At 43.6% G+C, this 22,928-nt stretch overlaps 1 protein-coding gene across 3 annotated transcripts in view; it reads right to left on the minus strand.

The window, feature by feature from the left end:
* RBMS3 (RNA binding motif single stranded interacting protein 3) overlaps positions 1–22,928 on the minus strand; it is a 1,376,050-nt gene that overhangs the window by 411,652 nt on the left and 941,470 nt on the right. For all 3 annotated transcript variants that reach the window (XM_086942113.1, XM_086942115.1, XM_086942114.1), the window contains exon 5: positions 4,584–4,741. In XM_086942113.1, the coding sequence (XP_086798239.1) occupies positions 4,584–4,741 (158 nt within the window). The remainder of the gene's footprint in view (positions 1–4,583; positions 4,742–22,928) is intronic.

Genomic DNA, 22,928 nt, shown 5'->3' on the forward strand with positions numbered 1-22,928 from the left:
GGGTCACTGCTTTTAAAAATGTTTTCACAAACATTCACAAGGGGCAAATGGGAAGGGGCTCCCTTCGAGACCCCTTCCCATTTGCAAATGGGTAAAATGCGACTGCATGCAGTCGCAAAACATTCACACCTATCACTGCAATTCAGTATCAGGAAGGGACGCTCTAAACATGCCCCTTCCTAATACCAAATCGCAAATCCAATTTGCGATTCAGTGATAGAGTTTGTATATTAAAAAATGCCTTTTTTGTTCGCAAACAGCCAGATTCTGCATTTGTGAACGGAAAAAAAAGCTTTGTACATCTGACCCATCATTCTTACAGGTGCAAATGGCTTAATTTATGAGTGTAAATTCACTTTTACAATTCGCTTTTGCCTTTTACACTGATAAATCGATGTACTCATGCTTAACATTACTACAGGGAGGTTTGGTATTACTTCAGAGTAAACATGTTCCCCGCAGTCTCAAACGCCGCGGATGGGCCCAGATGCATAAGCAGAGCCAGGCTTTTCCTAGTCACTCTCCGTCTGATGTCCTTTCTGAGCCCAGTTCACAACTAGAGAGGTTTGGCTTCAATGTCACGATATAAGGGATTATCAGCCACATGCATCAAAGTCCGGTTTTGTGATTCCTAATTTGCGATTTTTACCGAATCGCAAAACGGGATGCATGATTGAAAGTGCATAAAATTTGCGATTCGGTAAAAATCGCAATTTTTACCGAATCGCAAATATTATGTGAATTCCAATTTGCGATTTCGCAATTCCCATTGATTCCTATGGGCCAATGGGAATTGCGAATTCGCAAATTAGAATTCGCAAAAAGTTGATGCATTCAATGGGTGCAGGGGGGGTCCTTTGGACCCCCCCCCTGCACCCCTGAAATGTATTTTGAAGTGCATGTTTCAAACACACATGTCCTAAGGACATGTGTGTCTGTAACATGACAGGGTTTTGAAATGCAAATTAGAGCATTTTAACACATTTTCGCAAATTACCACGAGGTTCAACCTCGTGGTAATTTGCACCCCAGATTTGCGAATTCGCAATTTTTAAATTAATCATGCATTGCTTTTAAGGAATCGCAAATTTGCGATTCCTTAAAAGCAATCGCATTTTTGGAATTCGCTAAAAATAGCGATTTCACGCAAAATGCTTGATGCATCCCAGAAACCTATTTAGGAATCGCAAACGGACGAATTTTGCGATTCGCACCGTTTGCACTTCCTAAATAGGTTGATGCATGTGGGTCTATGTATCTCGGAGACACACAACCCTACCCATTTCAATAAACCCAGAACTACATTTTGGCTCTGCTTTTCTGGTTTACTTCCAAATTGAAAAGCCACCTAATCCACTTGACAGACATGACGGTAGAGCCAGGGAAAGCTCTGCTATGGATTGCTTTGGCCTTCCTCCGCCATCTTTAAAGAGCAGGGGAACGCTGGGGAGGACAGAAGGGTTTTCCACACTTTAATGCCGAATTTCTGCCGAGTTGAAAAACAGGAAACTGGCTCTCCGTCAGCTCGAGCGCCTGTGGCGTCGTGACTATGACATTGAGAAAAAAACCAAATATACTAGGGCGAGGAAGGAATACATGAATGTCATCTCTGCTGCAAAGGTGGAGTATTTTTCTTCTCGTATTCTGGACTCATCAAATAAATCCAAAGACATCTTTTCTGTCTTCAACGAACTGACCAATCTGGAGAATGTTTGTCCTAAAGTAATCCCCACCCAGTGTCTGTGTGATTCACTCAACTCCTACTTTAGTGACAAAATCACAGACATAAAAACTAGCATTCCTCAACCGAAGACCCCACTCACGACTGGTATGGCAATAAGGACAGGCTCTGCCACCCTTACCAACTTTCAACCTATAACCTATGATCAGCTGCTTGAATTAACGACGAGAGTCAAATCTGGCTCCCCACTGGATATCTGTCCCCCTCGCATCTTGAAAGGAGGTTTCTCCACTTTCCCAACCCCTATTCTTGCCCTCTTAAATAACTCCCTTTCTTCGGGCATTGTCCCGTCTACTTTTAAATAAGCGACAGTTATACCCCTATTAAAAAAACCCTGGGCGGATCCTGGATGCAAGGCAAACTTCAGGCCTATCTCCCTACTGCCTTACTTGGCGAAAATTCTAGAGGCACGCGTGGTGAAAAACCTCTCCAACTTCCTGGAGGAGTCCTCTTGCTTTGACCCTCATCAGGCCGGATTCCGGCCAGCACACTCTACGGAGGCAGTGATCACCGCAGTCTTGGATACACTCCGAGACTGCGCAGACAGACGTTCTCCCCAGGCCCTGGTACTACTGGACTTGTCGGCCGCGTTCGACGCGGTCGACCACAACATCTTGATCGACCGTGTCGGACAGACCGGCATACAGGGCGTGGCGGCCTGCTGGCTGAGGTCCTTTTTGGAGGACCGATCCCAAGCGGTGCGCCTGGGGGACTTGACCGGTGTTAAACAAGCCATCCCATGTGGAGTGCCACAGGGCTCCTCCCTGTCACCTCACCTTTTTAACCTATACATACTCCCCCTTATACAAACCTTGAGGGACAAACAGGTGAGAGTTTTTAACTACGCAGATGACCTGCAGCTACTCTTCACCATTGATAACTCCGAAGACTCTGTGAGTCATTTCCAGTCAACCATGAGGTTTATTAAATCCTGGATGGATCAAAATCAACTGAAATTAAATCCAGGTAAAACTGAACTGGTACTGACGGGGGACAGTGCTAAGTACTGGGGCCCTCACTATTGGCCTGCAGACCTGGCTCAAGCTCTGCAACCATCACCTTCGGCTAAAACGCTTGGAGTAATTGTGGATAGTGATCTTTCACTAAAAACACAAGTGGGACAAGTGGTCTCCAAATGCTTCTATCAGCTAAAAAAAATCAGGAAGGTCAGGCGATTACTAACGCCTGAAGCGATTACCCAGGTTGTGATCGCCACTGTCCTGTCCCACCTGGATTACGCAAATGCCATTTACCTAGGTCTCCCCAACTATTTACTTAAGCGCCTCCAGATGGTGCAGAACTACGCTGCTAGGCTGATCCTAAAGCAACCTAGATGGCAGGCGGCGACTCCTCTTCTCATCAAGTTGCATTGGCTTCCAGTCATACAACGCTGCTATTTTAAAGCAGGCTGTATGGTCTTCAAGTCATTACATGGCAAAAGCCCTAAATTTATTAATCAACTGATCACCAGACACGTCCCCTCCCGTAACCTTCGCTCACTCCATCTAGCCCTGCTCCAGACCCCCCCCCTTTAAACTCAAACGCTCTGGTGGACGTAGATTTGCAACAGTAGCCCCCTGCCTATGGAACACCTTTCCCATGGAGATCCGATCTTGCCAAGACCTTCTACCTTTTCGGAAAGCACTGAAGACCTGGCTCTTTAGACAAGCTTTTTAATCCACCTCTTCCACCCTGGTTTGTGTTACTGTCAATTTCAGCGCCAAGAAACTAATCAGTGTTAGCGCGCTCTATAAATGACTTAATAACATAACATAATATAACATAACATAACATAACTTCCTCTCATACTATAAAAGACAACCTTTGCTCCACCGGCAGCCCAGACAAAGGTTAATCTTTGTTGGCTTTTTTTCGGATCTCTTCAGGTTTAGGACAAGCCAGGACCAAAAGACCAGAGGCCATGTTTCCAGACGAAGTAATGTTCGGCCATTTTAAATCGCAGCAATGTATCTCACCGAGGGACATATCTACAATAAAGTGACAGAGTGCTGCGTTAGCCTTCCTGACTTAACGTCACACTCCGCACCTTTAGAAATGCCGGCAGGCACTATATTTACAACAATATGGTGCATCCCTGCGTTTCCCCCTGCACTGGTGCTAAACTTAGAGCCTAGCACCAAAGCAGGCACCCGTGCACATAATCACTGGCGTCTGCGTTGAGGGGAACATTGTTTATGTGCAGGAATGTCCTCTTCATTCACATAAACAATCTTTAAATGCTGATTTGTAACGTCTATGTGGGCTGCTTAATACAGCACACATAGAAGTTGCAAAATGTCATTTATTTTTTTGATTGTTTATGTGCAGGAAGTGTCACCTTCCTGCACATAAACAATCAATGGCAATTTGCTGTTTCTATGTGTGTTGCACACAGCAGCACGCATGGAAACTGCAAAAACGAGGAGAAATAAAGAATTTCTCTTCGTTTCGCCTGTTTAAGACCAGGTTTTCCCTGGTCCTAATTTTAGCGCTGCCTCCTATTTACACCACCCTTGTAAATAGTGGTCAGAATCAAAATCAATGGGTGTTGCGGTGGAACGCCCACTGTAACACCCACTGCCCACCCCTTTCATGCTGAATACAGCATGAATGGCTGCCTTATTTACAAGGCAGATTTAAGAACTCTCCCTTGTAAATAAGGTGAAGCCCTTATCGCCATCACAGTGTGACTGAAAGTGACGTTGAGGTGGTTATAGGGTCTTGTGAATATGCACCTGAATTCTGTACGTTGTTTCTTGCGTACAGTCAAGATGACCTTCCACACATAAGAAAAATGAAATTAAAAGGCGGACACTGACACTGTAATCACAAAGGGACTCACCTTGCAAATCCCACTCCTCTGCTCACTCCACTGGCGTCTCTTAATATCCGGGTGGAAATGACGTGTCCGAAGGGTTTCAGCATGTTCTCAAGCTCCTGCTCATCCATGGAAATGGGTAAATTCGAGATGTAAAGGTTTGTGGGGTCTTGCTCCTGTTGCTAAGGTAAACAAGGACATGTTGGTTAGACACAGTATTGTAAATCACACTAAAAAACATTTATTAATGATTGGATTTTCTGGCCAATGGAATCATTTTTGAAAAACTAAGTAAATATTTATAACCTCTATAGCACAGGCTATGCACAACATTCTTTAAACATGCTTAAGCACCTAGATGTAATGAGAGTAGGTACAGGCCTAGTGGCATTTAACCAACAAAAACGGATTTAAAGGGAATCAGACCTAATCGTATGGACAGAATTGATATACCTGTACGTCTCCCTTAAATCAGGGCCACTGGAATGAAGCAGCGAGAGAGGGGTGAATTACGTGGCAGGGTTCACTAAGTTAGATGGCAAATAAAGGCACATTGTGCTGCGTAATGCGACACATTTTGTGAATCTTTTACTTCATTTTGTGGGCATATTTGCACTTGTTAATACTGTCTGGGCATAGGATGCATCCATAAGTACCAGTTCAGCAACCAAAAATAGCAATAAGCAACAAAAAGGTGGCCAGTCAACCTTTGCAAAGTGCATTCCACAGTGCTGCAACACGTGTCGCTGCATTTTTGTAACTTTTGTACTATTTGAGCTAGGGACTGTTTTTTTGTTAAAATCTGCATACTATGCAGCAGATGGTGAATTATGTGGTAAAGTCACATTTATACGTAAAACCTCACTGCCACACAATCACATAATTCCAGTGGCCTTGCCTTAAATTTTCGTGATTTTTATGAAAGTGCAACTGAACTGCAAGGCTGTCAGCACACTATACGTCAGAGTAACATGGTAATCCAGCACAACCCCTTACAAATAACTCACCTGTAAATACGGTATATAGTCATATGACGTTATTATATTGAAACTCATTCTAAGTGGGCATACACACTGCACTGCCACATTGTGTTGGCCTACACACTGCACTGCCGCGTTGTGTTTTGCAGACACACTGCACTGACGTGTTGTGTAATGCATAGACACTGCAAAGCTGTGTTGTGTTGTGCAAACACACCGCACTGCTGCATTGTGTTTTGCATATACACTGCATTGACGTGTTGTGCATAAACACTGCACAGCTGCGTTGTGTTGTACATACACAGAGCACTGCCGCTTTGAGTTGTGCATACACACTGCACGGCTGCATTGTGTTATGCTTACATACTGCAGAGCCGCGTTGTGCTGTGCATACACATTGCACTGCCACATTGTATTGTGTTTTACATGGACGCAGCACAGCCACGTTCTGTTGTGCATAGACACTGCACTGCCACATTGTGTTGGCCTACACACTGCACTGCCGCATTGTGTTTTGTATACATACTGCACTGACGTGTTGTGTTGTGCATAGACACTGCACAGCCGTGTTGTGTTGTGTTGTGCATACACACTGCACAGCTGCATTGTGTTGTGCATACACACTGCACTGAAGTGTTGTGCTATGCATACACACTGCACAGCCACGTTGTGTTGTGCATACACACTGCACTGCCGCGTTATGTTGGGTTTTGCATGCACAGCCGCGTTGTGTTGTGCATACACACTGCACTGCGACATTGTGTTGTGCATAAACACTTCACTGCCGCGTTGTGTTGTGCATACACACTGCACATCCACGCTGTGTTGTGCATACACACTGTATTGCCACGTTGTGTTGGGTTTTGAATGCACACTGCACTGCTGCATTGTGTTTTGCATATACACTGCATTGACGTGTTGTGCATAAACACTGCACAGCTGCGTTGTGTTGTACATACACAGAGCACTGCCGCTTTGAGTTGTGCATACACACTGCACTGCTGCATTGTGTTTTCCATATACACTGCATTGACGTGTTGTGCATAAACACTGCACAGCTGCGTTATGTTGTACATACACAGAGCACTGCTGCGTTGTGCTGTGAATACACACTGCACTGCCGCGTTGTGTTGACGGCTCTGTTCTGTTGATTGGTGGTTAGTGCACTGTGGGCAGACAGACTGCCCCTACCCTGAGGCCAAGCAAGAAGAGATTTGTACAAAAGATACCCAAAAGGCCTCCATTCCTCCTTTGAAACTGTTGACACTTTATTTATCAAAGGCAGAAATCAAAGCAACTCCATTGACTATCAGTGGAGGTGTCGCGGACCCCGAGAGCCTTCCCTGCATGCCCCGCTGCCCGCACCTTTTTATCCTTCTCTCTGATCCTTCCGCCGAGAAGTAGATCCAAGTATCAAAGCGGAGGTCCGCCGGGACCGCCAGTGCGCGGTACGTCTCATCGCCTGCCGCCTGAGCTCTGCTGCCTAAAAACAATAATAAATAATGTCCGAGCACCCGCCCACCGCGGGAGGATACTTGTCTCCAGTGATTCATTTGTAAAAAAACATAAAGTGCCAGAGTCGGAGTAATTTCACGGGCAACGACTGGAGCTGCCTGAGCAGTCAAATGCCAATGCCACTGTTACCTTTTAACCAAAACTCTCCAATAAATGTGACCATGTGGATTATTCCAGGTCGCTAAATCTGGACCATTTATTGTTATTTCAATTAACATATATATGTAAATTTTAAGCAATCTATAATGGGGTCCTGCAGAAAAATAGAGTGACAGCGCCGCTGTGTGGTGAACTGTCAGAAATAAGTTCCGGTGTTAAGAATCAAGTGCTGTGCGGAGCACTGGAAAACACAGGCCGAGCCCTGGCAAACACAGGCATAAATTAAGCACTGCTTGTCTCAAGCCTACATAAATTCCTACATTGACATGGAATGTCTTGTCTGATACTACTCCTGATTTGTGGGCCAGGCATGGAAACCGACGCCCCCCGCAGGACATGTTCCCATGTCCTGTAACTAGCCATTCACTACAACAGCGTCATGGAGTCTGCAATGCAGGTTAGCAGGAAGTACCATGAACGTCAATAGGGGAGCTAGGCACACCATCTGTTACCCCTGGTTTGCATTTATAGTCTGGCACTATCCTCGCTACCGCGGAATCCAGCAGTGGGGACAGAAAGCAAACAGCAACAACACAAGTATGTTGAGGACCTCAGAGAACAAGCATTGACAATGCCAATAGGTTTGACTTTCAAGGAATGTTGTATGGCAACGTGAAGCATTGCAAGTAAATAGCATGGGAATGGATATGTGTTTGTGTGAAAGCAAAGAACTGCAGAATAATATTAGTGTAGGTTAAAAGATCAGGTGACAGTTTCACTGCTAAGCCCGACCTACAGATCTGTGTGGATGTGGGACTCCCTTCCTCCTATCTGTGCTACTGACAGAAAAAAAACTACCTAAGTTATGTAAGATAGGGGGCGTGGCTTGCGCGCCGGCGTTAGAGGACGTCTCTCCCGTGAGCTCCGTCTCGGACAACCCGCGGATGCCGTGAGAAACCGTCTAACCGTCTTTCGGACGGTTTTTCTTGCCATATTTCAGTGTCGGAAAGTGGGAACTTCAGAATGCAGCGCTTTGCCAACCGAAACGAGCGCAATTTCGAGGACTAATTTCAATGGTAAATATCTCTTCACTTCAAAACACGAACGGCCGCCATTTTGTATGCCGCCGGTTCGTATGTTTTATCTGCGCTATTACTGCTCTCTCCCCTTCCGCTCTGGCGCTGGCTTGGCTCTGCTACCATCGTAGGCTGCTGCGACATTGATGAGTTGCTGTGGACTCTTTTTCACTTTTGGTGATGTTCCTGCTTTCAATTTAAATGCGCAGTTCTTTCTATGTGGTGGAGCAGCCGCCATTTTGTGCTTCTGGATGCCTAGCTTTCTACTGCTGATATATTCAAGGAATGTGATGAATACCTCAACGCCATTTCAAGTTTCTTGTTCCCCTGCTCTCTAATGACCATCGGTCTCCTCCATTGCCTTAATGCACTGTCTATACTCACCTTTGAGTGTTTTGGTGCTTTCTTTCGTCTAGCCTGACATTCCATACTGGCATGATGGTCTGTCACAATGTCAAGATTTTGATTTAGTGGATGCCTCTTGTTTGACATCGTGTGGCTGTTACTGCATCGTCGCACTGATTAATAGTGTGTCATTGGACGACTCATTTTTCTCATTATCCTATTTTTGCCACAGGGTGTGCCCCTATCACCTTTGTGCTTCCACATTCTAATTCATATTCTACAGCATTATTGGTCACAGCTCCCTTTTGTCATCCTACATCATGGCAAATGTCTCTACTTCGCCGAAGTTATCGCAAACAGGAACAAAACCTAAAAGACCAAAAAATGACCCACCCTCCCCCATTAACTCTTCGACTAATCCTGTTCTGGATTCCATCCTTGAGGAGGTGCGTGGTCTCCAACCCTTTATGACTGCTACCAATGCTAAACTTCAGCAGATCGAGGAGCGCTGGGTGGTTATGGAAAATAAGGTTTTGAACTTAGAACAACGTGTAAGCGATGTCCAAGACCTCTCAACTCGTATTCCACTTTTGGAACAAGAAATCCACAAACTCAAACTACACACCGAAGATTTGGAAAATCGCAATAGACGCAACAACCTACGCGTTTATGGTGTTCCGGAAAATTTGGAGGGGTCTGACATGGTCTCTTTTATTCGGAAACTTCTTCAGGAACTTTTGGAACTCTCGCCATCGACTCATCCTCTCAACATCCAAAGAGCACATCGTCTTGGTCGTCTCAACTCCAATGCAACCAAACCACGTGGAATCATCATGTTATTCTTGGAGTTCACAGAGCTAATGGCTGTTTTGAAAGCCGCCAGGGCCAAACGTCGTCTCCAGTGGTCTGGTCACAACATCTTCATTTCTCAGGATCTCTCGTCTGCTACCAATGCTCGACGTAAGGAATTCCTCAACCTTCGACCCACGATGAGACAACTCAACATTCAGTATGGAATTCTCCATCCCTGCTTCTGCAAGATCACCCACAATGGCCGTACCAGGTCCTATGATGATCCCCAGAAACTTCGCGACTTTTTGATGAGTGTCTCACCTTCCACCATGGACACTGCTAGCTAATGCCTTTTCGTTTTTCAATGTTTTTCTTTTTCTACAATTACTATTCTAATCTATCTACTTTCTCTTAAATTATCTTCCTTTACTATTTTGTTTTAACTTTTTTCTCACATCCTTGTGTTTATCCTTTCTCATGATGTCCGTATCTCGTCTGCTCGTGGGACATGTCCTCTCCCAGGCGTACCCGCGTCTCACATGTTTTGGTTACTGTCTTCTTCTCAGATCAAGCCTTTGTGCCTTGACCTGTTTCCTAATTCTCTTTCCCTCTTTATGTATCTTTCCTCTTTCTCTCTTTTCTCTCTCTTTCCTCGCTTCCTTCCTCTCAAGCTCCCTCTGCTGTTTTCTTTACTCCTCCGTTTATTCTTTTCTTGCTGCTTGATTCTTCTTTCCCTTCTTGAAATGAGCGTTCTACTACTCCAATGTTTAACTGTTATTTTTTGTCTTCCCCTATGTAGTGATCTCCTTGCTGTGTGTTGCCTCCACTCTTCGCCCATTCTTCCCTCCTTCCAACATGTGTAATTTTGTCTCTTGGAATGTTCGTGGTCTTGGTCATCCTGTCAAGCGTCAGAAGGTATTGTCTCACTTAACCAAATTTCATTCACAGGTTGTTTTTCTTCAGGAAACTCATTGCTCTGTCATTGACTCCCTTAAACTAAAGAGACAATGGGTGGGTCAGGTTGTGTTTTCTCCTGCGGTCAACAAAAAAGGAGGGGTCGCTATATTATTTCACAAGGCTTTAAATGCACAAATTATCTCCTCTCAAAATGATGATGAAGGTCGTTGGGCAATGGCAAAGGTTGTTATTCACAACAAGACGATGGTCTTATTGAATATTTATGGCCCTGTACGTCCAGACCCCAAATTTTGGAAAGACATTAAATTGCTCATTGCATCCATTGACTGCCCTAATTTCATTGTTGCTGGTGATTTTAACCAATGGTTGGACCCTTTTTCAGATCGGTTGTCTTCGAGTAAATTTCAACCTGATAAAACCCATAAGGCTTTTCAATCTGCCATTGCCTCTCGTCCTATATATGACTCGTGGAAAGTGTGTAATCCTGATTTATTGGAATATACTTTTTTTTCTAATGTCCATCATACACGTTCAAGGATTGATTATATTATGATTAGTAAGTCTCTCCTTCCCTCCCTTCAAAAATCTGTTATTGGTTCTATTTTTATTTCTGACCATGCCCCGGTCTATACTACCCTGGACCTATCCCTTAGTCCCTCTAAATTTAGTCGTTGGAAATTTAACTCTTTTCTTTTATCGGATGCCACTTTTATCAAACAATGTACTGCGTTTTTTAATGAATATTTTTCCTTAAATGACCCCGTCGATACCTCCATTCCTAACACTTGGGATGCTTTTAAGGCTTCTTTTCGTGCTTTTACGATTTCTTATGTTTCTGCCAAAAAGAAGCTTAATAAGCAAAAATATGAAGATCAACTTAAACATATTAAATCCCTTGAACACACATATTTCTCCTCCAAATCCCCATCTGCCCTTCAGGAGTTGATTCTTGCCAAAACAACTCTTAATAAAATTATAACTAATGAAGCCTGTCATACCCTCCTTAAAATAAAATCTAAATATCATGGGGGTCAGAACAAAGCAGGTAAAATGTTGGCCAATTACTTGAAAATCAAGTCTGAACGCAAAGCTGTTGGTCCAATTTTTAATGATTCACTCAACAAACTGGTTACCTCTGATGAAGACATTGCTGAAGTTTTTCACAACTACTATCAAACCCTATATACAGACGACACTCATCCTTCTGATGCAAACTTAACGACATTTTTCGAAGGCCTTCCCTCCCCCCCTGACCTTCCTGTTGATTTTTCACACCTAGAACGTGAAATTACTCTTCAAGAAATTACCTCAGCTATTCATTCCCTTAAGAAATCAAAAGCCCCTGGTCCTGATGGCCTACCAGTTGAATTTTATTCCTCCTTTCATTCCTTTTTTGCTCCCAAACTCCTTCAGTTATTTAATTCTTTTATTTCTGAAGCTAAGGCCTCCGGGTCCTTTTTGGATGCCCTCATTGTGATCATCCCAAAACCTGATAAGGACCACTCCCAATGTAAAAATTTCCGCCCCATATCCTTAATTAATTATGACTGTAAAATTTTTGCTAAAATTCTTGCCTCTCGCCTTGATTCCATTATCCCTCGTTTAATCAACACAGACCAGGTGGGATTTGTTAAGGGCAGACTCGCTGCTGATAATGCCCGTCTTTTTTCCAATGTTCTCTCTCACAGTAAAAATGTCAAAACCCCGTTAGCAGCCCTATCCCTAGATGCTGAAAAAGCTTTTGATCGTATTAATTGGCAATACATGTTCCGAACCCTTACTTGGTTTGGTTTTGGTCCAAATTTTATAGCGTTAGTTCGACTCCTTTATTCCTCCCCTCGTGCCAGCATTTTTGTTAACAATCAATTTTCCAGATTCTTTTCTTTAACCAGAGGCACAAGACAAGGTTGTCCCCTTTCTCCTTTATTATTTATCTTATGCCTTGAACCCTTTTTACAACGTATTCGTTCCAACCCCTATATCACTGGTTTAAAATTCTCCTCTGTCGAAACTAAACTCTCAGCGTACGCTGATGATGTCCTCATCTACATGTCCAATCCCGAATCATCCCTCCCGCCCTTTTTAGATGAAGTTCAGTTATATTCTTCAATATCAGGTTATAAGCTCAATTTATCCAAAACGGAAGTGCTTCCCCTTAATTCATTCTGTTTTCAATATATGTTTAATAATACTGATTTTGCATGGTGCCCTTCTAAAATTAAGTACCTTGGCATATGGTTTTCTTCCTCTCTAAAAGAAACCCTTAAAATAACATTTGATTCGTTGATTAAGAAAATTCAATCCCTTCTGCAGATTTGGTCTCCCCTATTTCTTTCTTGGTGGGGTAGATTAGATACCATCAAAATGATGATTACCCCTCATGTTTTATATACAGTCTCTATGCTCCCCTTCAAAATCCCTAAATCCTATTTTTCTCGTATCAATTCTATATGCACAAAATTTTTGTGGAAAAATAAACATCCCCGCATTGGACTACATAAGTTGATTCGTCCTAAAAATGAAGGTGGTGTTCGTTTCCCTGATTTTGGCTCTTATCATTCTGCCTTTTTCATCAAACAATCCTTCTCCTTGGCATATGATTTCCTTGATACTCCTGTTCCTAAGTGGGTGCTTCTGGAACGCTCTTTTTTAAAAGATTTCTCCTTTCAACATGTTCCTTTCATGTCAAATTGTACCTTTATATCCAAGTATCCCATTCTGAAATATTGCCAATCCACCTTGCAAAATATTTTTTCCTCTACCCTTTCCCCTATACAATGTTTTTTATCATCTGTGGTTTGGTACAACAAATTTCTTAGATATAAAGGTAAATCATTCTATTTTAAACATTGGAAAGAAAAGGATATAATGTTTGTACATCAGTTTTTCCTTGATTCCACTCTTCTTTCTTTTACAGATTTACAAAATAGGTTTAACTTACCCTCCTCATTTCTTGCTGAATATTCTATTATAATCTCTGCTATTCAATCTCACTTATCCTCTTTACCTTCTTCCTCCGATTCCTTTTCCTCTTTCACTCCTGTCACTCCACTTTACCCTCTCTTTTCTACTCAACAACCTAAAGCTGCTCTTGTATATTCACTTTTACTGTCTAATTGTTCTGTTCGATCTAAATCTACAGTAGAGACTGCTTGGGAAACTGATCTTGATGTCTCTTTTGACACTGCATTATGGGATCGTGTATGGTCTAGACTCTTCAAAGTTTCTGTTGCTGCACGCATTACCCAATCCTTACTTTTTATTTACCACAGAGTTGTTATTACCCCGGTTACTATACATAAATTTTCTCCAACCTCTTCACATTTATGTTGGTCCTGTTCCAAAGTTACTGGTACTCTACAACACCAACTATACCATTGTTCCCCAGTTTTATCTTTTTGGACTGATGTTTGGAATATATGTATGAAAATGTTATCTCTTTCTTCACAATTATCTTTTATACACGTATTTTTAGGTTCTTTATCTGATGATATTGATATTGTTACACCCTCTTCTGCTAAGTTGTTAGACCTTTTTATTGCACTTGCATTTAAAGTTATTTTATCGTGTTGGAAAGATAATTCAAAACTCTCGGTCCACACATGGTGGAATTATATTTGTGATGAACATAGAATTTCTATAGCCTCTTCTACCTCTATCCCTTTGAAAATTAAATCTGACTTATTATGGCTTCCCTTTACTTCCTATCTCTCTTCTAATCCTTCTCCCTTACCGCGTGCTCCGTGTCCCTTATGATCCCTTAGTTTTACTTCCTTATCCTCCTCTTTCTCTCCTCTTCTCTTTCCCTGTCTTCTGCTTCCCTCCTTTTCTTTTTTCTTTTTTCCTTTCTTCTTTCTTCTATCTATCTCTTCATACCCTTCTTTTTTCTATATAAATTCCTATAGATTGATGTATTTTCATTATTATTATACTCATATGTACTTTTTTCTAATTTTTCATGACATGCTTCTTGTATCACTTTTCAATGCTTAATAAAAATTTCTTAAACAAAAAAAAAGTTATGTAAGATACTTTCATAGCATTACAAAGCCATATCTGTGCTCCTGAAAATTCAAGCTCAGACAGCTGGATAAACAAGAAAATGATCACAGCTGTGTGGAAGATAAGCATTTTTTGGTGGAAGCGCACAACTTATGCCCAATCAAACTATGTACTCCTGGCTTCCAACATGTGAGTGTCGCCAAAGCCCCTCTCCTAGAGATGCTTACATAATTGTGTGTCAACTGCTGCGTCGTCAAGCCAAACTATAAAATTAAGAAAGCAACATGTTAATGTCATCCGTGATCAAATGCTGTATGACATCACTCCACATGTACCTAGCATGATGCTTATTAGACGCCCAGGGAAAATGGTCACTATTTTGGCCTGCCTCATTAATCTGCAGGAGCTTGTATTTATTAGGTCAGATGTTTGCTAAAACCTAAGGAAATTATAGGAAGAGGATAGCTTTATGAAGGAAGCGCAGTGGGCCATGCATCTACGGTCGGGAACCATACACCGCTTCCCCTGTCCTTATGATGCTGGTGAAATCACAGCTCTAAGAAATAAACTAGATACTTGGCGATGCAGAAGGGAGTAGTCTGAATGAGATATGAATGATTTAGTGTAATATGCTGTATTTAATGGTTGCTTAGGTGCTCCATGATGGTTAAATCCGACCCGCACCATCTCCCCACTTCTTCAGAGAACAGCTGATGGACATACCCTTTAAACTACACCTTGGCACTGTGTTACCTCATGTTATTTCATTCTCTGAGACTTGGCACAAATGAGAGCTGTGACTGGGACATCTCTGATGGGTATGCCCCTTTCCCATAAAACTAAAGGTGGGCACCAAAGGTGGGGGCAGTTATTTGTGTGAAGAAAAGAACAGGGATAATAAAATCAGAACAGGAAAGTGGGAGGGGCAAAAGCGGAGAGGGCGAGCATGGGGGAGAAACAAGGTTGGCAAACAAAAGCACGATGGGTGTAAAACGGATGTACATTGTTACAACGCATGCTTTTACCATGCATGCCTTTACAACGCAGGTTTTTCAACGCAAGTCGTTACAACGACTTGCGTTGGGGGGTGCTGGATAGTGAATAGTTTAATTTACTATTCCAACTCCAGTCCGCGTGGATAGTAGGGAAGGTGTTGGATAGTAAATTAAACTATTACCTATCCTACAGCGCCCCCAGCGCAATTCGTTGTAATGACTTGCGTTGAAAAACCTGCGTTGTAAAGGCACTGCGTGGTAAAAGTTGCGTCGTAAAGGATGTTTCCCGTGTAAAACACAGCCGCTCTCATGGAGTGCTTCACAAAAATGGGAAAAATTGTTTAAAAAAAGCAGACACTGGTGTTTGAATAGAAGCAGCAAGTTAGGGAGGTGGTAAAAAGGCTATGCTCCACAGGAGGGGCAAGCATAAACAAGACGAGCTAAAGCAAACCAAGCCACTGAATAGAAAGTAAGCAAAAGTGAATGTGAAGGGGACAAAATAAAAAAACCAAGGCTAAGCAATGGACGATCTGCATTCTTAGGTCAGCTTTGAGCATGTCCTCAATAAGTCTTTCACAACTAGACTGCTGTGCTGTTTGGTAGGCTTCGACCTAAGACGTACAGGGCGGATTATGAGAAGCTGGAGTTCTTTGGTTTGCTATGATAAGTGACAAAAGGAATTACATGTCCATTGGTGAAATAACAAAGGCACCAATAGATAGTAGACACTGGGTAAAAATAAGCATTGGTAACGCATTGGTTTCTCCTATATAATGTATTAAGAACTGTTTTCGTCGTCTGGGAGAAGGAAAGAGCTCCCTGGCAGACAACACAGGAGTGGAGTGGATGTGGTACAGTGGCCAGAGCTGTTGACTTGAGAGCTGGGGATCGAGGTTCGAGTCTCAGGAGAGCTGCGCCACATCCTGTGATTCTTTGCAAATCACTTAATCTCTCTGGGTAATAAATTGTTATATAAATATGCTGCAATAGAAAAAGGCAAAACTTTATGAAAATATAGTTCCACCAAAGCAGATGTTAAAAGTATTTCGGCAGCGGGAAACTGATAAGGGAAGCAGACCAGGAACAAGCATTTGTAAATGGAGGAAAATGTGCTACAGCCAACGGAAATGGAGGAAAGGTAAGTGGCATGAGCAGGAACCAATGAGAAGCCAGGAAATAGAGGAGGCGGGAAGTAAGTGCCTTTTACGTTTATATTAAAAACAATAGATTTCTCAAGCAAGGCGCAACCGATGTGCAGGCGAAACCTAAAATTAATTTAAAGTTCGGACCCCCGATGACATCACAGGGTTGACTCCATATCCCATCTTTAGCCCTATTCTTGTAGTCGCTGCTGAGCGACATGGGGATGGGCATTGTGAGGAATCTGAAGAACATGAAATGGCGGCCTTCTAGAGCTCTGTTTACATTCTGTTTCTCCTCTTGTTTTCAAGACTCTGAGATCAGGGGTAGCAAGGGTAGTGCCAGGGTTACCAAAGGGAAAGCGAGGGCTATCATGCGATACCCCCGGATACTCTCATCAACTTCTAAGAATGTCAGCCTTTCATAAGATATTGATTAAAATAGTTTTTGTTGATTGGAGCCTTTTCTTTGACTGTCAAGCCCCAACTACCTCTCTGCCTCAAAACCAAATATATTGGACTCACTATAGAGGATGCAACTCAGGTAGCTGGCAAGGGAACCCGCCCCATTACGGGTGGGGGCATACGGCCACCAAAGCGCATGTTTTAAGCTAAATTTAGCACAAAGATGCTTGTATTTGCCGTACCAGTTTCTCTGCATGGGGCTTGGCGATATAACTCACCTGGTACAGACTCTGCATGGGCTCATCCGCCCCCTTTTCCATATGACATGCAAAGGGCAGGCAGATGTATACGTACGAAATGGGCATGGTAGCGATATACGGTCTACCCTTCTATGTTCTAAGTATTGTTGGACCTCCGCCCACATATTAACCTACGCGCCTAGACCCTGTGTCCACATATAACACACCTCCCGTAAAACAGGTCCACATACAGAACATACTCATACATAACCTAGGTATAGAACAACACAAATATGTCCCATTATGGAGTATAATACAAGATTAAAGGCAAATGGGTCAGTACCTTTTAGGGTGCCTGGAACTAGCAATAGAGACCATTTAGTAACACAGACCTTAGGTTTAGACTGGGCGGAAGGAGGCTTCCACCAAGCTTCCACATCTGCTTCCCTGCCTTCAATTAAAAGGCACGGACTGCCAATCAGATGGAGGGATCCATGAGCCTGCAGCGGCTCACCCAATCACAGGGGGCTGATGGAACTCACTGTCTGCTTCTGATTCTAACGTGGCATAGAGTGCCAGAAGGATGCAGGTGGAGTGGAGGTGAGGGTGTTGCATTCCAAGTGTGAACACAGATACCAAGTATATATCAGCTTAATTCACACACATTCCCTGCACTCAGCAGACTGTGTACACACTTGAAATACAAAAACGCACACAACCTACATACAAACACAGATTCAACGCATAGCCCAAACATAACCACAGAAATTACCTGCTCCTAGTTCCTACAAAGACACACACAAACATACACATGCACACAGATATCCTGTGCCTAGGCATAACCCATATGCACGTATGTATTTGAACTCCCATAGTCCCCCACCCCACATGCATACCCACTGGTAATCAGTATCTAGACATAGGTCACATGCATATGTAAATCTAAACTCATATGGTCCACACTCAAGTGCTTAATTTGTGGAAAAAAAATATGTGAAAAGGCTCTCATCAGGAGGCCAGCACAGCTTGCACCACATATTGCTCCTGCCATGCTGCAAATGATAGTAACAACACAACTTCTAACAATCACACTCCTACAAGAGTGACAATTTGAACTATTCCAAGGGCCCAAAGCTTTAAGGATGACTTGAGCAACAGGTAATAGCCATTGTTATTGTATATTGAATTAATAATTAACTGTGTTTGTGGTCCTCTCTAAATTAGCCAGGCAGCCCCACCTTGTGGCAGACTGTCACAAGTGCCAGTGTTGACAATGAAGTGCTGGTGCTGAGCCCTGGAAACCACTGTCTCAAATTAGGCAGCCCCCCCCCCACACACACAAACCATAAAAGGATAAGGATGATTGTATATATGCTCCCAGGCATCTATAGAATCTGAACTCACAGAACATATTACTTTGAAAGCAAGCTTGTGTTTGCATGTGCTTTATTTGTTTACAGTGGCATCCTCAACATGATGAACCAATAAGGCACTGTTTAATGAAACCTCTGTGCACACGAGAACTTTGCATTGATGCCCCAAGTCATGAGGGTGTGAAAGTGGGAGCTCCAATTATTTCAGTACTCCTTTTTAACTCAGAGTTGGGAATGGAGCCAGGTTGGTTTCACTACATGGTCCTGTTTCATTCGTGCTGTGTTCTTAACACATTTTGAGGCACCAGTGATTATAGAACGGATCATTTTAGCACTTTCGGTGGAAATAAAATATAAATTTCAAGAAAACCCACAGGACTAGGCTCTTCTCCAATGGCGTCCTGGGGGTAATGAGGTATCCAAGGAGTGTAACTCATGCATTCCGGGGGTATCAAAGAACAGAAGTAATGCACACAGGCGCGCACGAGGACCCGGCACAGCAGCCGCCATTGTTGCCCTGGAGGACGCTGGGTAAGTAGAAGAGCAAAACAGGAGGCAAAGCACATTTACATCCAGCTGCACCCGGGACACTGAGCTTGTTTGCAGCATGCAGTAAGAAGGGTAAGGACATGTCGACTCTACAAGAAGACCAGTGCATTAAATGGGCCGGTACTGTCCGGTACGGAGAACCAGCACTTTTTCATTTTGAGGAGGAGAGTACCGGCACTTCCCAAGATAAATTCAATTCCTTTAATTGTAGAGTACCAGCACTTCTCAGAAACAAGCAGGTACTCAGGTACGGTGTACCAGCACTTTTATTTTTCCATTTCAAGCACTGAAGAAGACAATCATAATAGCATGTTATTTGAATGTGGCTTTAAGAAAAATGGCTTTATGTCAAACTAGGAGCCAGGTGTATTTACAAATTGTATGGTCACAAACCGTCTGAATCACTGTTTGTAAATGTAAATGTAAATGTATAGGCATTTATATAGCGCACTACTTACCCGGAGGGTCCCAAGGCGCTTCGACCGCTGCGAAACCCTTCCTGGCTTCCCAGAGAGATGGTCCCTTAATGGGTATCTCCAGGGTGAGACCAGGCATCCCCGGCGGTCTGGTGGGGCCGTTAGTGAAGATGAGGCAAGCTAATGCCCAGAGTTGCCGAGTGTGAACGCTGATCAGAGTGGGCACCGAGGCAAGAGAATTATTGAGTCCGCTGACCCTGGTCCAGAAACCTGCCGCGCCGGGAATCGAACCCTGGTCCCAGGCCGTCCTCTGCTCTCGGGTCTGCCGCCTCTAACCAGTGAGCCACACTACTGTTTGTGACTGCAAAAACAGTTTTTACAATGCACTTAACCCATTTTAGGAGTTTGTGATTGGATACCTAGAAAGAGTGTGTTAGAGGTGTGTATTATAAATACCAAATCAGTATATGATGTATCAATGTTTGTGATCAATATCTGGTTGCAAAACACTGAAAAATTACTGACTCCCGAGTTTGGGTGATTACCCATTCCATTAGAAAAGTTTTCACTTTGTGAATAGAACATTAAAAAAAGTTTGTTGGAGAGTAGGCAGTGGTCCAGGGGAAAATGAATTGTATTTAAAAAAGACTTAACTTTATTAAAAAGCAATCATAGACATGGTGGTCTGCTGACGCAGAAGGCCATCATCACTGTTAATATTCACCAATCAAAGTGAATTACATTTTGTGTCCCATCTCATTAATATTCATGAGGTAGGTTGGATTAGGACCCACTCCAAATCAGAATATTATGAACTGATCATTTACAGATCAGTTCATAAAATGTTATACAGGTTACAAACTTTTAACACCATTGGTAGCCGCTTCGCCGCGGCGGACATTCTGCTGCGGAAAAAAATTACGCGTGCGCAGTTTGGACGGCTGCCGGCCGTCTGACGCATGGAAACGGTTAAGTACATCTCACCCTAAAATCAGTGCTTGTCTCATCCATGCTGGAAAAGTTAAAAGCATGGAAGTCAAGCCTTCAGCGGCCCCTGGTCCTCAGAAAAATGGTTGAATTTACAATTCACAGGGACAGTAGAGTGCTGTGTGCTGCCCCCTGCTGGTGGAGACGTAAAGCAGCTGCCATACCTCTCCCTAACGATGAGCCGGCAGTGCCAGGATAGAGGATCGCCTACTTTTACTCCCTCAACACTGCCTTGGAGCATCCCTGGCTCTTATGCAGGCAGGAACATTTCTTAATGAGGCCCTTTTTTATTTCCAATTATGCAATTTCAAGGAGCTTCCAGAACAAAAGCATTTAGAGCACAGATTTGAAAGCGCTCAGGAGGCTGCAGAGTGCAGCTAGCACTTAGCCAGAGCTCCATGGGGGGCCTCATTGACTCCAAGAGAGTGTGTGTGCGTGTGGAGGGGGTTTCCGCCATGCCCCTGCACCTTCTGATTAATGAGCCCTGCAGTAAATCATTCATCTTTTCCAGTGCTACATGCACCACAGAAACATATGTCTTTTCATTTTTCTGTACCATGTGCACCAAACATCAGCATTATGAAGACCACTGACGTGGTGGTCGTGTAAAAAAAGGAATAGTAGATTTGCAAAAGGGGAGGAGGTATGATTCATCCTTCAGAAGAAAGAAAAACAAGGCCCAGCTTCTTTTTTATTTTATTTAGTTTGCTTCTCCTTGAAATTTAAAGGGGCAGTAGACCACAACGTTATTATTGGTAAATGGTATGAGGATAGGACGCGTCAATTCAAACCGCTCCCAATTCACACCGGTGAGCGTTTTGTGTAGGCGAGCAATTAATGTGCACTGGTGTTCAGCTTTGCGCTGCAGGTTTTTTTGTACAATGCCTATGCATGTTGACCGTGTGCACGGGGGATTTGTATAGGTGCTGGTGAGCGCATGAGTCATGTCTGCAGGACACGTGTATTGCCTACATCGAGACACAGGTTATTTGGACTGTACTAGGTACATTTTGAATATATCTGCATTTGTGAACTACATCTAGACGGTATGTGTGTTTGTGTGTGTGTGTGTATACCCCACAATGTGAGGACTGGATTAGTCCTCGTAGCATGGGTAACCCCTGACAGAGGCAGACAAACACCATCTTTGTGAGGACTGGTGCATTAGGAGGACCGGTCCCGATAGTGTGTTGAAGTACTTGCAAGTGAGAGTATCAAAAAACTAAGGGGCATATTTACAACAGAATGGCAAAGCGTGGCGTTAAGCAACAATTGCTTACGCAACGCTCTGCCATTCTGAAAATGCAGAATTCACAAAAATACAGCGCACCCCTGCGTTTCCCCTAGAGTTGCCACTAAATCCAGCTGCCAAGCGCCAACGCAGGCACCCTTGCACCATAGTGGGAATGATTATTTATGTGCAGCAAGGTTCCCTTGCTCCCCCCGCTATCTGGTGTGAGCTTCAAGTAGCGTTGGCTTCTCAGCCTAAACCCCTGAGCGAGGGTAATCAATGGCTTCTCATCTTCTCTCAAGTTTTGTTCTTAGTTTTGCTAATCTGTGGCCTGGATGCACTTTTCTCAACTGCATTTGAGTTGACATATGCTTTTAAGCAGCTGTTTTATGATTACTTGTTTATCATGTGCAATTTGCTGCCAATACATTTATTTAAGCATGTGTCCCTTTGATCATGCGCAGCGTAGCTGGCCAATGATCAGGGGCTTCCTTTCTCTGAAGCGGAAGCTGCAAACAAATCATATCAGCATCAACAGAAATGCCTCCCTGTAGCTTGTTCTTTTTTTCTGAACCAGATGGTCTTGTCCCAGGTTTCTGTTTCCAGGATTCACTTGAAACGGTGACATCTCTACTTGGGCAAATAAGTGTGCAAAAGGCATCTAGTGAACTGGACTCACTGCGATGGGCGCGGTTTAGAGCGTGGCATTCCAGCTTGTGCAATGATGAGAACTTTCACATGGTCTATTTCCTTGCCCCCATCATATAATAACAAGCATTTGCAATGCAATAGGCCTCAATTTATGAGACCTATTGCATTGCAAATGCGTTTTTATAAAAAGTGCTAGGCGAGAGTGTATCCTAGACAAAGCTATTTGAAAAAATAGTGCTTAACCCCTTAGCTGCGGCGGTTATTCCGCCGCAGTGCTAAAGGGGGGGGGGGGGCTGCATGGCACTCCCGTACTCGTTACGGAACCGCTCCGTCACGAGCCTCGGGTGGGCTGTGCTCTGTGCTTGTGACGGAACGGTTCTGTCACGGCCTTGCCCTCTTAATAGAATGCGCCGCGCAGGCACAAAATCAGCGCCGCGCAGGCGTGGCGAGCGGGCGCGGCGTGCGGGACGTGACGGAACCGTTCCGTCACCAGAACAGCCCACCCGAGGCTCGTGACGGAACGGTTCCGTCACGAGCACACAACGGGTTAAAGGCTGTAATTAAAGTCTACCGAGCAACAACACATGTATCGGGGTATCGCAAGGGAGGTTAGAAAATGAGACAAGGCGGTATTGAGGAGGTACTACTAAGCCTATT

Source organism: Lissotriton vulgaris, chromosome 10 (genome assembly GCF_964263255.1).
Source record: "Lissotriton vulgaris chromosome 10, aLisVul1.2, whole genome shotgun sequence".
In the NCBI taxonomy this organism is placed as follows: Eukaryota; Metazoa; Chordata; class Amphibia; order Caudata; family Salamandridae; genus Lissotriton; species Lissotriton vulgaris.